Source organism: Hippopotamus amphibius, chromosome 16 (genome assembly GCF_030028045.1).
Source record: "Hippopotamus amphibius kiboko isolate mHipAmp2 chromosome 16, mHipAmp2.hap2, whole genome shotgun sequence".
Classification (NCBI taxonomy): Eukaryota; Metazoa; Chordata; class Mammalia; order Artiodactyla; family Hippopotamidae; genus Hippopotamus; species Hippopotamus amphibius.
The window spans coordinates 49636311-49648639 of NC_080201.1; the positions used below are offsets into that span (position 1 = coordinate 49636311).

Here is a 12329-nt window from a genome sequence, read left to right on the forward strand (position 1 = left end):
GTCCTCTTCATCAGGCCCAGCCAAAGCTGGCCCCAGACACTCAATAAACTAAGGTGAAGGCATTCTTATTCAGAAAAGGGGAAATATGGAAATGTGCAGCAGACCCTGGCCCACAGCAAAGATCAAGCCCACTGGACATGAAGGTCAAAGACTGGTTCTGAGGGACTTTCGTGGTGGTGCAATTGTTAAGAATCCACCTGCCAATGCAGGGGACATGGGTTCGATCCCTGAGCTGGGAAGATCTCACATGCCGCAGAGCAACTAAACACATGCACCACAACTACTGAGCCTGCACTCTAGAGCCCAAGAGCCACAATGACTGAGCCCATGTGCCACAACTACTGAAGCCTGCACGTGTAGAGCCTGTGCTCTGCAACAAGAGAAGCCATCGCAATGACAAGTCCGAGCTCTGCAACAAAGAGTAGCCCCAGCTCACCACAACTAGAGAAAGCTTGTGTGAAGTAATGAAGACCCAATGTAGCCAATAAATAAATTAATTAATTAACTTTAAAAAAAAAAGAATCTGCCTTCCAACGCAGGGGACATGGGTTCGATCCCTGGTCAGGGAACTAAGATCCTACATGTTACCGGGCAACTATGCCTGTGTGCTGCAACTACTGAGCCCCACAGCTCTGAAGCCCACGAGCCACAACTACTGAGCCTGCATGCCACAACTAGAGAGAAGCCTGTGCACCACAATGAAGAGCCTGTGCACCACAACGAAAGATCCTGCATGCGGCAACGAAGATCCTACATGCCGCAACTAAGACTCAACGCAACCAAATAAATAAATACTTAAAAAAAAAAGACTGGCTCTGGTTCTGCCTCCAAGGAGGTTCTTCTTGTCTCCGTTGCTTTCCAAGGCCTCATCTGGGGGTGGATGTTGGAGAGGATGCTCTTCTTGGTGATTGTGGAAGTCCAGATTCTGTAAAAACAGAACCCAACTTCCCAACTTTGATTTATTCCCCCACCACTTTGAAAATTTTGAAAAATTTCACACTTATAGAAAAGTTAAAAGAAGAGGACAATGAACAGCTGCACAGATGTCATCTAGGCTCCCAGGTGTGTTAATATTTTCCACAGTTGCCATTTCTCTCTGTCAACCATTGGAAGGCAAGTTGCAGAGATCATGACACTTCACCCATAAATACTTAAGTGTGCTTTTTTTAAAAAATTTATTTGGCTGTGCTGGGTCTTAGTTGTGGTATGCAGGATCTTTAGTTGTGGCATGTGGGATCTAGTTCCCTGACCAGGGATCGAACCCCTGCGTTGGGAGCTCAGAGTCTTAACCATTGGACCACCAGGGAAGTCCCAAGTGGGCATTTTTGAAGCATAATTCTCCTGTATAACCGCAATACAAATCACACCTAAAAATATTAACATAAATTTAATCATGTCATCATTAGTTCACACAGACACCTCCAATTCCAGTCCAGTTGTCACAGGGTCTACAGTCCATTTCTTTGGTCCACATCCATACCTTCCTCCTCCGACAGTGAGAGAGCAGCTTCCATCTATACCTTCCATCACTGACACCCACACCACATTTCCTCCCCCCGGGGATAGGCCCCTCCCCTGCGGGGCTCCAGCATCTCTCAGTGACCTTCACCCCTGCACAGACACCTCCTCCCATGTGGGGCTGGGCTCCCCGATGTCCTGCCTCCCTCCTTAGCCCCTCCTGAGGGCAGCCTCTGCTGAACACCCTCCACACTGGCCCCCTCTGACACCACAGGTGACCCAGCCCTGGGGGAGCAGCGCCCCCTTAGCCCCCTCCCCCACCCTGTGGAGCAGCACTTACTCACCCGCCTAATGGCTGGAGGACCCAACTGCTCAGCAGAAGAAGGAAAGGAAGCAGAGGATGAGAAACAAGGAGTGAGTGTTTTCACATGCAAGATGGGAATGTATGAGATTACTTAGGACTTGGAGAGGCAATGGAGAGACTTGAAACTTAACACATGGCAAAATCCCACATTCCGATTCAAATATTTAGAAGGGTTTAATGAACTCAGTTTACCAATGGAACCAAATATGACAGCAAGTGCTTCTCCTTAGCAAGTGATTGGATTGGCACAATTTACTATATTTATAAATAAAACTGTAAAGTTTCCAATGGATTTCATAGCTTAAAAGTCAGATTTTTAAAATGTGTCATTTTCCTCATTTGTAAGTTAATTTACAAATTAACTTTGTAATTAATTTGCGAAGCAGCCACTGAATTATCTTCACTGTATATGGAAATCAAGCCAAAGTCACCAAGAAGCTGACATTGACAGAGCCTGGGATTTTCAATTCCTACAACCACCGTGGGTACATTTAGTATGTTTTCGCCCCAGTTATTTCTGAAGGAGGAGAAAGTCAGCAAACTCAGCCTGCTGGGCATCCCTCTTTTTATTTTCATGGCAAATGAACTTGTTGGCTCCAAGATGCTGAGGAATGATGGTTTCCTGGGGCAGGTGGAGGGGGGCAGGCTGTTTTGGGGGCTAAACCTTGATTGGGGTGGTGGGAGCCCAGGTCGGTATATTGTCAAGAGTCATGGACGTATTCTGTTAAAATCTGGATGATGTACGAGTGTGACATACAGCTCGAGAAAGCAAAAAGAGTATTGGGAAATAAGTACGTTCACCACTTATTTACAAGTGAAAAAAAAAAGCTCTGAAACATATTATTCCAGAACACAGGACGCCCATATCTGAGTTATGAGAAATGAACTAGCAATCGAACTGATAACAGATTGAACGCAAACATTTAGCCAGATATCAAAGTCAAGTCTGGACTTGTAGGTCGGCAGGATGTAAAGCAATCTCCAGCCACAATGAAGAAATCAGGGAGAGGATGAGCTGCTGAGATACAAAGCAATACCCAGAAAGAGGCAGACAAAAGGCCACCCTTATTGACTAGAGTAACGGAGCCCATCATTCCGGGAAACTCTCCACCCGAATAGATGTTGGTGTTCTCACCTCAAACCCACTGTCCTCTCTATTGAAAATCCCGATGAGGTGCCCTTGGCACACACACCGGCTCCAGCCCGGGCCCTGGCCCCGTCCTTGCTGGGAGGCCTTGGTGAGAGGCTGGCCCTCTCTAAGCCCCTTTCTCCTCTGCCAAATGGGGGTGCCTACAGCCCCCACCTAAAGGCCTACATGCAGCTCCCAGCCTCCCTCTGTGAGGCACTTGCTCCCCCAACTGCACCAACTGTGTGCCCAGGGGCCGGAGGGAGGCTGGGAGGCCTGCCGCAGGCCTCTGCTCCCTCTGCCAGGCGGGGCACCACCTGGGGTGAGGGCTGGAAACCGAGAGGTGGGCTGCTCGGCTGCTCGGAGGGCTTTCTGCTCCGCTCCCCCGCTGCCCCTGTTCCCTGCCTTCCCAAACCCTCTTTGAGCATTCTTCCTTGGACCCCACCCTTCATACTGGATTCCTCTCCTGGAGTCTTGGGCTGCGGGGACTGGAAGTGGGCCTGGGTGGAGGGTCCCACTTTTTCCTCTTCCTTGGTCTGGGTGCCCCCCCACCACCAGCCTGACACCAGGTGGGAGAGAGGAAGTGGTTCTGGGAGGTGGAAGGAGAGAGACTCAAAGCAGAGAAACAGATAGGAACACCTGGGAGAGAAAGTCAGAGATCGGTGGGGGTGGGGTGGGGGGTAGGACAGAGGGACAGAGACACAGGACAGCCAGAGAGACAGAGAGACGAGGGCATCCTGGAGACAGAATAAACCAGGGAGAAACTTCCAGAGATGAAGAAAGAGACACAGGCCCCATGGTTCTGCACAGCTGCGATTTGTGATTTGGGGGCACATTGCTTCTCACTCCTGAGCCTGCTTCCTTATCTGTCAAATAAGGGTGATGAATGGCCCTCCCTCAATGACCTGTCTGAGATCAGTGGTCTCAAGCACCTGCTAGAGGCTTCGTCAATGACCGCTGTTGTTATCTGTATTCCTTCGTTCACCTGTATTTACTGAGCACGTACTGTGTGCCAGGCACCGCACTAGGCACCAGGATGCAGCCTTGACCATCGGGCAAAACAGCCTGCCCTGCTGAGCTCCCTTTTCTAGTATTACTGTTGCTGCCATGGTTATCATCATGTTACAGAAGCAGAAACTGGAATCTCAGTGGAGACATGTCCTTAGCCCTTGGCAGTGGGTCCTGACCTGGGAGAGAGGGTCCAGAGTTTCAGCTCGCAGCTAAGTCTCTCGGGACTCGAGTTTTCCATGATGAAACGGCCATGAGAGTTTTTTCTCTCCACCAGGCTGCTGGAAGGGAGGACTGGAGGGCTGGTGGCTCAGTGAGCCTTCTATGTTGTTGTTGCTGTTATTATTATCACTGTTAACTGTTCCTATCGTTAACAGCTTGGAGGAGAGGGACCGCACCCCTGGGCATCCTCAGGGATTGCAGGGCCACCAGAGGCCCCAGAAAGAGGGTGCTGGGCCAGCGAGGCTGCAGGGCCAGGGTCTGTGCCAGGTGCGGGTGGTGGGCGTGGACAGGGGTGATGGTGAGTCACCAGGGCCAGCCACGCCCTGCTTTCACTTAAGGCCCCAGCAGCCATTCCCACCACCACCACTGCCTGTGCCACTGTGCCAGCCATGGCGGGGAGCTCTGTGAGTGCTTCAGGGGTGTGGGGGTTGGGGGCTTTGCATCCAAGGCTGCACCGGAATGGGGGAGGGCCTGGGGCTTGGCCGAGGTCTCCTGTGGCAGGGAAAGTGGGTGTTTGGTGTGCCATGACGTTCTGGGCTGTAGTTTCTGGCCTGACCCAACCCATCCCATGCTCCCATCTCCCCCTTGGCGGTTCCCCCTTACTTTCTCCCTCTCGGAATAGTCTCCTGTTGATTCTCTGTGCGCCTCTCCGTCCCGGGCTCTCTTTCCTTTGCCTCTGTGCCCGTTCTCCTCTCTGCTTCTGCGGGTCTGGGTCCTGGGCACGGTCTCCCCCGGAGCTGGCCCATCTGTCTCTCTCCTCCGCCTCCCTGATTCACTGTGGCCCCACATTCCTGCTGCTGCAGAACGTGCCCCACAAGACCCCACTGCCCGAGGGCATCCGAGTCGGCACCGTGATGAGAATTCGTGGTGTCGTCCCCAATGAGGCCGGCAGGTGAGACCCCACGCCTCGCGGTAAGGGGTGGGAGGGCTTCAGGCTCAGCTGCCCCACTTCTTACAGCCCAGAGATGAAGCCCCAGGCCAACGTTGCCCACCAGGATCTTGGAATCCCCAGGCTATTTCTGACCTTCTGGAATCTGAGGTCTTCACTCATCTGTCCCATGAAAGTATAGCTGGGGGTCCCGACATCATTCTAAGAACCCGGGGTTCCGGGGCGATCCAAGGGTCTTACCTACGGTCCTGTGACTTCCAGTCTGGGTCCGCAGCAACTCTGGAAATACATCCTGTGAAGCAGAGGTGCCCTGGGCCTCCGGGAGGCCTAAGCAGTCAATCCTCTGACTTCCTGGGTCGGCATCTCCTGGATATCTGGGAATCTACGGTGCCTGGAATACTGGGGTCCCTGCTATTGTTCCCAGCCCTCTGGGAACTGGGGAGGCCCTGGGAACCAGGAGCACCCTGGTCTTCAGGACCATGACTCCTTGGCAACTCCCAGACTCTGGAAATGCGGGGGGCCCAGACCATAGCATGGTGACCCCCGCCTAGGCAGATGTGTGTCCAGGCCCCCAAATGGTTTTTGGGTGCCCTGGCATCTGGGCTCCTTGGCCTCCAGTCCACCACCCCTCGTTCACTGGTGTGTGGCTCTCAGGTCCCTGTGAATTTCCATGTGCTCTGGCTAACGGCGAGTCCTCTATCCCACGCCCTCTGGCATCCACCCCCTACCAGGTTCCACGTCAACCTGCTGTGCAGTGAGGAGCCGGGCAGTGAGGCCGCCCTGCATTTCAACCCCCGGCTGGACGAGTCCACGGTGGTCTTCAACAGCCTGCAGGGCGGCGCCTGGGGCTCAGAGGAGCGCGGCTCGGGCATCCCCTTCCAGCGTGGGCAGCCCTTCGACGTGCTCCTCATCGCCACCGAACAAGGCTTCAAGGTGCGTCTCTGCCGCAGGGGTGGGCGCCAACACCCAGGGCTCTTCCCTTGGCAAGGCCAGGAAGGCCCTTGGCAAGGCCAGGAGAACCCTCGGCGGAGGTGGGGAGCAAAGGCCTGGTCAAGGCTGGGCAGGACGTCCCCAGTCCCTCACCTCTCCTGGCGCAAGCACAGTAGCGTCAGAGGGCAGGCTCGTGGGGTTGGCAAGGACGAGAGAACAAGAGCCAAGTGCCCAAAGGCTGGATGTCCATCGGGGAGGCGTGGTCCAGACGTCCATCCCGGCCCCTAGTCCCTGTCCACTGGCATCTGAGGTAGCGGCTCTGGGGCAGGGGAATGGATGGGTTGGGAGACAGGACCCCAAATAAGCCCCAGCAGGGAGTGATCGCCGTAGACCCTCCACCACCCAGGTCGTTCTCCAGTTTCAATTTGCACGTCACAGGGAGGCGGTGGACGCGGGCATCGTGGAGATCACATCCACCGCCAAAGCTTAAAAAGCACTCCCGTGCCAACAAGGAACTCATTTAATCCTCAGGGCAAGGGGTTAGAATGAACAGTAGTCGTTTTCCCCAGTGGGGCCCTGGGGCCCGCCGGGGTTCCCCGGGTGCCCAGCGTGGGTCCAAGTCGGGAATAAGCCTAGAACCGTAAACCCTGTGCTCTCGCCCCTGCAGGCTGTGGTCGGGGACTCGGAATACCACCACTTCCGCTACCGGATCCCGCCCGCGCGCGTGCGCGTGTTAGAGGTGGGCGGGGACCTGCAGCTGGAGTCGGTGAAGATCTTCTGAGCCTTCCCAGGAGGGCGGGTGGGGACGGGGCGCGGGGGTCTTGCATGGTAAATAAAGAGCCTCTCGCCTGTGCGCCTCCTGTGTGTCTGCGTCTCCTTCATGTGGACGAGGCTAGCAGGCTCAGAGAGGCGAAGACACTGACTGAGGGTCACACAGCGATTCCGTGGCCCGGGCGGGTCCGGGCTTGATCTCCAAGGGCAGTTTGTGTCCCTGGCGGCCTGAGGCGGGTCGCGATCTGGCGGGGGTGGGGCTTTGGCTCGCCTTCCTGCAGCCCTTTGCGAAGCGCCCAGGTGGTGATGCAGTGGGGGTACCTGAGGGAGTTTGGAGGGGCCCAAGCCCTCCCTTGGCACCCTCTCCGCAGGTGTAACAGACCCCCCAGTCGGTCCGTCTCCAAACAGGTCCCTTGGAGACCCCAGGTGCCTGAATCTCTGGCTCCCTACGCCAAAGTCCCTCTTCTTGCGTCTAGGCTGTTTCCCCGACCTCCTGGCGCCTACAGATGGCTCTCGCGGGGAGAGGCTTGGAAGCAGGGCCGGGCGTGGCCTGCCTCCCGTCGGCCGCCGCGTCAGGACAGGTCTCCGCCGGTCCCGCCCCGGGGCAGACGCGCACCCGAGCCTCAGGCTCCCCGCGGAGGAGACGGGGGACGCGAAGGGCCGGGCTCCTGTGTCCCGGCTGCCGTCGAGCGTGCTCACACACTGCGTCCACCTGGGCTCACCCGACCGCCCCGAGACCCCTGCCCTACCCGGGATTCTCGGGGGAAGGGGGAGCTGGGTACATGCAGACTCACCCCCGACCACCGGGGGGGATTTTCTGGTTTCAGGGGATCGGTGGGTCGCTCCTGAATGGCTGTGATTGCGGTGCGGGGAGCCGGGACCAGCCTCGCACCCTCAGCCTAGGCGCTCGCGGCGGCCGTGGTTCTCAGCTGCGAGGGAGCCGGGCGGGTGCATCGTGCCAGCAGCGCACAGTGGGTTTGGGCCCTGGTCTGGGAAAGTCCGGAGCGGCTACGACCGGGACCCTGGGCAAAGTGTGACGGACAGATCTCCCTCCTTCCCTTGGGCCTCTGCAGAAGTTGAGGTTTAAGAACGGAGGCTCAGCAAGATGGGGCTGGTTCCCGACTGAACCTGAAACAGCTAGGGTGATGGAAAGACCAAACCCTGCCCGCGGGGCTTGAGCATTTTCTGGACCCGCCTTTATGCCCCTTGAGACCCTTTGGCTGAAGCCACCCCACCCCACGCCTGGTCCTTGAGAGTGTACCTCTGGGTGGATCATGGAATGAAGGATCCCCTCTCCCAGTGGAGGACCCAGGAAAGTCTGAATTCCCCTCGTCCGCCAGGGCTCATTGTTTTTATTTTTATTTTCCTGTACAAGTACTTATAAATATATATAAATGTATGTATATTATTTGCCAGTTCAGGGACTTAAAAAAATATATATTAAATATATATATATTTAATCTAAGCTATACCTAGGTACAAATTTCAAAGTATGCAGTGGAAAGTGGTTATTGGCACAACTGGTACAGGTGGTTGGGGGGTCCTCAAACTAGATGCTAGTTACCCATCCGTGTTAATTTCCTGATTTTCACTGTTGCCTTACAGGGGACATGCAAGAAAATGTTCTTGTTTCTAGAAATATACAATAAAGTATTTGAAGGTGATCAGGAAGCATGTTGGCAATGTATGCTCGAATGAGTGTAGGAACAAAAATGTTTGTACTGTACTTATAACTTTCTGTGTTTGTCATTTCAAAATAAAAAAAATCATAAATATATAAAATATGTATAAGAAAGTCCTCCTGTATAAGAGTAAACTTCGGTTACCCATGTCTTTATTTCTTGTATATCTTTCCAAAACTCTCTGCACTTCTAAAGACATGCGTATGTGGTTTTATTTCTCCCTCCTTGCATAAAACTGAGCATCTTTCACCTACTTACCCTGTTTTTGCCACTTTGCAATATATATGTGTATTTTTGATGTGTATATTTGATGTATTGACCCTTTTATCATGATGAAATGTCCTTCTGTGTCCCTAATAAAATTTCTTTTAACATCTCTTGTGTCTGATACTAATTTTGTCCTCTTTACTCTCTTATGGTTACTGTTTGCATGGTATTTCTTTTCTCATCCTTTTACTTTTTTTAAAATTAATTAATTAATTAATTTATTGGCTTTTCTTTGCTGTGCGTGGGCTTTCTCTAGTTGTGGTGAGCAGGGGGCTACTCTTCATTGTGGTGTGTTCTCTTGTTGCGGAGCACAGGCTCTGGGCGCGTGGGCTCAGTAGTTGTGGCGCACGGGCTTAGTTGCTCCTTGGCCTGTGGGATCTTCCCGGACCAGGGATCGAACCCGTGTCCCCTGCATTGGCAGGCAGATTCTTAACCACTGGGCCACGAGGGAAGTCTGGGTCTTGTTTTCTTATCCAGACTGACAATGTATTATTATTATTATTTTTTAAATTTATTTTATTGGCTGTGTTGGTTTTTTTTTGTTTTTTCTTTTGCTATGCGTGGGCTTTCTTTAGTTGCGGTGAGTGGGGGCTACTCTTCGTTGTGGTGCACGGGCTCCTCATTGCCGTGGCTTCTCTTGTTGCAGAGCACAGGCTCTAGGCACGTGGGCTTCAGTAGTTGCAGCACATGGGCTCAATAGTTGTGGCTCACAGGCTCTAAAGCGCAGGCTCAGTAGTTGTGGCACACAGGCTTAGTTGTTCTGCGGCATGTGGGATCTTCCTGGAGCAGGGCTCGAACCCGTGTCCCCTGCATTGGCAGGCGGATTCTTAACCACTGTGCCACCTAGGAAGCCCATGACAATGTATTATTATCTGTTGCTTCATAACAAATTATCCCATTAACATCATAAAATAACACATACTTATTGTCTTACAGTTTCTGAAGTTAGGAATCCAGGATTGGCTTAACTAGGTGGTGGTGACACTGAATTTTCATGAACTTACAGTTAAACTATCAGTGAAGTTGCCGTTATCCCAAAGAAGTTTGGCAAACTATGGCTGTGGGCTAAGTCCACCCATTACTTGCTTTTGTAAGGCTTCCAATCTAAGAATGGTTTTCACATTTTAAAATAGCTGAGAAAAATGAAAAGAATAACATTTCTTTTTTTTTATTATTATTTTTTTGGGGGTACACCAAGTTCAATCATCTGTTTTTATACACATATCCCCATATTCCCTCCCTCCCTTGACTCCCCCCCCCGAGTCCCCCCCACCCTCCCCGTCCCAGTCCTCTAAGGCATCTTCCATCCTCGAGTTGGACTCCCTTTGTTATACAACAACTTCCCACTGACATCTATTTTACAGTTCGTAGTATATATATGTCTGTGCTACTCTCTCGCTTCGTCTCAGTTTCTCCTTCACCCCCCGTCCCCTCCCATACCTCGAGTTCTCCAATCCATTCTCTGTATCTGCGTCCTTGTTCTTGTCACTGAGTTCATCAGTACCATTTTTAGATTCCGTATATGTGAGTTAGCATACAATATTTGTCCTTCTCTTTCTGACTTACTTCACTCTGTATGACAGATTGTAGTTCTATCCACCTCATTACATATAGCTCCATCTCATCCCTTTTTATAGCTGAGTAATAAAGAATAACATTTCTTAACACTTAAAATGATGTGAAACTCAAATTGCAGTGTCCGTAAATAAAGTTTTATTGGGACAGACACACTCGGTCATTTATGTGCTGCCTACTGTCTGCTTTCATTCACCAGTGGGGTTTGGGAGTTGTGGCAGAGACTGGGTCACCCACAGTACCTAACACATTTACTATGTGGCCACTATAGAAAAAGTTTGCAACCCCTGTTCTAAAGACTTGACTGGTATTGGAGGAGCTTCTTCTAACAAGGCTCACACGCGTGGATGTTGGCAGGAGTTTTCAGTCTCTTGTCACGTGAACACTTACATAGGACTGTTCAAGAAGTTACTGACTCCTCCCAAAGGAGTCATTGAAAAATGAGAGAACAAGAGAGCAAGCCCAGACAGAAGCTGCAGTGTCTCTCATAACCCAGTGTGAGAAGTGACATAACATCACTTCTGCCATATTCTCTTAGTCACACATACTAACCCTGTACCATTTGGGAGGGGTTCGCACAAGGGTGTGAATATCACTGGAGGCCACTTTGGAAGCTGACTACCATAGACACCGTCTGACTTTTGATTGGAGTGTCCGTTGCAGTCACACCTGATGTTGTGACTGATATAGTTGGCCTTATGGCTGCCATTTTGCTGTTTGTGTTTATTCTCTGTTACTCCTTCCCTACCTGCTTTGGTGTTAAACAATTTTTAGTATACTATTTAAATTCCTCTGTTGATTTTTTCAAATTTATTTATTTCTGTATTTATGTATTGGCTGCATTGGGTCTTCATTGCTGCACATGGGCTTTCTCGAGTTGTGGCAAGCAGGGGCTACTCTTCATTGTGGTGTGCGGCCTCCTCATTGCAGTGGCTTTTCTTGTTGTGGAGCAAAGGCTCTAGGCGCGTGGGCTTCAGTAGTTGAAGCACACAGGCTCAGTAGTTGTGACACACGGGCTTAGTTGCTCCTCGGCAAGTGGGATCCTCCTGGAGCAGGGATTGAACCTGTGTCCGTTGCACTGGCAGGAGGATTCCTAACCACTGCGCCACCTAGGAAGTCCCCCTCTGTTGATTTTTTTTTTGAAGGATTCTGACTATTTTTGGCTGCACTGGGTCTTCATTGCGGTGCATGGACTTCTCATTGTGGTGGCTTCTCTTGTTGCAGAGCAGGGGCTCTAGGCGTGCGGGCTTCAGTAGTTGCAGCTTGTGGGCTCAGTAGTTGTGGCTCACAGGCTCTAGAGCACAGGCTCAGTAGTTGTAGCACACGGGATTAGTTGCTCCTCGGCATGTGGCATCTTCCCGGACCAGGGCTCGAACCCGTGTCCCCTGCATCGGCAGGCGGATTCTTAACCACTGCGCCACCAGGGACGTCCCTCAATATTTTTTAAAAGCTCCCCAGGGGATTGCAAGGTAGGCCTGTTTGAGAACTAGACTGGGTGAATGACTGAGACAATAAACGGAATGAGGAACTGAATAGACACCGACAAATGACTGGGCCTGTGAACAAGCGAGCGAGTGAGTGAATGAGTGAATAAATGGAGGTATGAAAGTAAATAAATGAACAAGTTATTAAATCAACACAAAGGTGATGATAAAAGGAGGTTTGAATGAATGGCAGATGGTTAGTGGAGAGATGGAGAGATACAGGAATGGATAAATAATCGGAAAAGGATGGAGAAATAGATCATGAAGAGATGAATGGATGACTGGATAGATAAAAAATGGAGAAATGGATGGATGGCTGAATGGGGGGTGAATGAACATATGGAGGACAAATGGATGAATGGATGGATGGATGTGCCGGGAGGCAGAGAATTGAATGGACAAATGAAGGAGTGAAGAGATGAATGGATGAATGAAATTTGGATGTTAGGATGGCTGAGTGAACAAACATATGGACTAATAAATAAAGCAGTTAGATGTTTGAATGGATGGATGAGCAGACAGACGGGTGAACGGTTGGGTGATGAATGGATGG

At 51.5% G+C, this 12329-nt stretch overlaps 1 protein-coding gene across 1 annotated transcript; it reads left to right on the plus strand.

Moving 5' to 3' along the window:
* The first annotated feature begins 4459 nt into the window (after window positions 1–4459).
* Window positions 4460–6850, plus strand: LOC130839231 (galectin-7-like). Its single transcript, XM_057713245.1, has 4 exons — window positions 4460–4582; window positions 4982–5070; window positions 5799–6000; window positions 6665–6850. The coding sequence occupies exons 1-4, from the start codon at window positions 4568–4570 to the stop codon at window positions 6776–6778; spliced, it is 420 nt and encodes a 139-aa protein (XP_057569228.1). The 5' UTR covers window positions 4460–4567; the 3' UTR covers window positions 6779–6850.
* The last annotated feature ends 5479 nt before the right edge of the window (window positions 6851–12329 follow it).

Bases quoted from the DNA above. Each gene is read 5' to 3' on its own strand.
- LOC130839231 (XM_057713245.1), top strand. The intron at 5,071-5,798 runs GTGAGACCCCAC...ACCCCCTACCAG, and splicing joins GTCCCCAATGAGGCCGGCAG to GTTCCACGTCAACCTGCTGT. The intron at 6,001-6,664 runs GTGCGTCTCTGC...TCGCCCCTGCAG, and splicing joins CCACCGAACAAGGCTTCAAG to GCTGTGGTCGGGGACTCGGA.